At 35.5% G+C, this 2287-nt stretch overlaps 1 protein-coding gene across 2 annotated transcripts in view; it reads right to left on the minus strand.

Annotated features, from left to right (window-relative positions):
- The window catches only part of LOC106869813 (ribosome maturation protein SBDS), a 16354-nt gene that overhangs the window by 13080 nt on the left and 987 nt on the right, over positions 1-2287 (minus strand). The window contains exon 1 of one of the 2 annotated variants that reach the window (XM_014915698.1): positions 2098-2138. The exons of the other annotated variant lie outside the window; for it this stretch is intronic. Within the exon in view, the coding sequence (XP_014771184.1) occupies positions 2098-2123 (26 nt within the window). The 5' untranslated portion in view covers positions 2124-2138. Of the gene's footprint in view, positions 1-2097; positions 2139-2287 lie in introns of those variants that run through there. 2 annotated transcript variants of the gene reach the window in all.

Genomic DNA, 2287 nt, shown 5'->3' on the forward strand with positions numbered 1-2287 from the left:
CCGCTTGACTGGTATTCGTGCCAGTGGCACGTAAAAAGCACCCACTACACTCTTGGAGTGGTTGGCGATAGGGAGGGCATCCAGCTGTAGAAACTCTGCCAAATCAGATTGGATCCTGGTCTAGCCATCTGATGCACCAGTCCTCAGTCAAATCGTCCAGCCCATGCTAGCATGGAAAGCGGACGTTAAACGACAATGATTATATGGATCCCCCACCAAGGGCTACATGGTCTCTGATTGAGAACCACTACTGTAAACCATAGCACTACTCAATCAGGTCTGATGCAGGACTAAACAGTTTCCCTGTAGTCTCTTGACTACCAACTAATCTCCCCTGTCATAAAAGACACATTGGATGATAAGTTAGTAGCTGGAATGACTTTCATCATAAATCTGCTCAGTCAGCACTGAAATAGAAATGAATATTTTTTAAGGCTTAGTCACTGGGAATTGTGGGAAGAACAGCACTTGTATTTTTCAGATACTCAGTGCTGGCTGGGGACAGGGACGAAGAAAGTTGTCTACAACTAGAGACATGATCAGAATGTTTGTAACAGAGTGAACTCTGATAAAGATACCTATCAGTCAATTGATAGTAGTAGTAGTGTTAAACAGACAATTTAATTCTAAAATCCAAGCTGCATGATCAAGTGCAGTGTGACAGACACAGTATATATACGAGGGAGCCTAGCAGCTTGTTTTACATTTTACAGAAACAATGGTTTGTAACACCGTACCCCACTCCCACAAAATATACTTTGACTGACATACTTCTATCTAAGCAACTTACTGCATTAACAAACCTCTACACCAGGGGTTCCCGACTGTTTTCATCTACGGACACTTTTGTTTACTATTTTATTCTGGTGGACACCATTGCCATTCGATGTTTAAAAACTAGTTTTATAAAAACCTTTCAAAATTCCTGTTTTGTTTTTCACACATTAACTTGTGTAGGTTGAACTATTTAAAATGTTAGAGAAAAAAACCTGGTTGTTTCTTGCAATAAATACAATGCATACATCTAAAGCAAAATTTTTTCAGGGGTCCTTAAAATACTGTTGTGGATCCCCAATTTACTATTTTGTTGTGTGGACCCCCCCCCCCAAAAAAAAAGCTTATAAGGACCCTCTGGTGCCATAAGGAACCTAGTTGAGAACAATTCATTCGACCTGCTAGACACAGCAGCCAAATCTCCCTAAAGTCATAGTTTATTGTCTTAAGAAAAGGCCACATTGGATATAATGGTATCATAAATAAACAAAGTCTGAATAAAAGATAGGGTAGTCGTGGCTGGAATATATGTTATAGGTCTGCGCGATTAAGGTCAATCTATGGATAAATAACGTAGTTTGTATACAAATCAGACGAATGTGTTGCACGGAGCAGAGGATCAATTATTCTGCAGTGTTATTAGAAATCGCAGTCCCATAGTTCTGTTCAAGCAAAAACCATCTTATATAAACATAACAGCAACTCTTAAGCTATACATATTACGATAAAACAACTAAAAATAAAAGAAAAAGAAGTAAAAAGAAAAAAAAATTAAATCTCTAACGCGATCCTTCTATTTACTAAAAATAGCCTATTCTTTCAAATCGCAACATGCCGTCTTACAGACATAGACCTGATCATAAGTTTGATCATTCAGAGATAGTTTGTGGCTAAACAACGAAATAGTATAATAAAAAGAAAAAAAAAGTTTTATTTTGCTCTCATTAACTTGGTATCTATTAGTTTTGACAACTTCAGAATACTTTTTTAATTCAATGGAAGGGATAATGCATTTTATTTATTCTTATTTCCATAAAAGGTAATTACAAAGCCCTGCCTAGAAAACCTAAAGGTGGCTACAAAGCAGGTAAAGCACGGCTGATTAAAATGGAAATATACTTTTCAAAATTTTACTTTAGTGAAAAAAAGAAAATTACAAATATATTTTTGTCATTCGGATGCATAAAAAATTTTGTTTCTGTGATTGTTTTTGGAGTCCCAAATAACAATTAGCGTATAACAATCACTTTAATTACGAAAAGATTAGTTTTACACATGAAGAAAATAAGGTATAATAGTGTAACTGCGGGAATTAACACTTACGTGGACTTATTTCGAGTGAAATACATTGACTACGTTCAATCAAGTTCTTACATAAAATACATTAAATTTATTTTAAATAAAATGGTCCAGATGGACTATATGTAATCTGAACCTTTCCCCCCTTGTTTTATTATTATTTTTTTTACGGAATCCCACGTTTTAGGCTATGGAGATTCCGATTCTGAAAAAA

Source organism: Octopus bimaculoides, chromosome 6 (assembly GCF_001194135.2).
Source record: "Octopus bimaculoides isolate UCB-OBI-ISO-001 chromosome 6, ASM119413v2, whole genome shotgun sequence".
Taxonomy (NCBI): domain Eukaryota; kingdom Metazoa; phylum Mollusca; class Cephalopoda; order Octopoda; family Octopodidae; genus Octopus; species Octopus bimaculoides.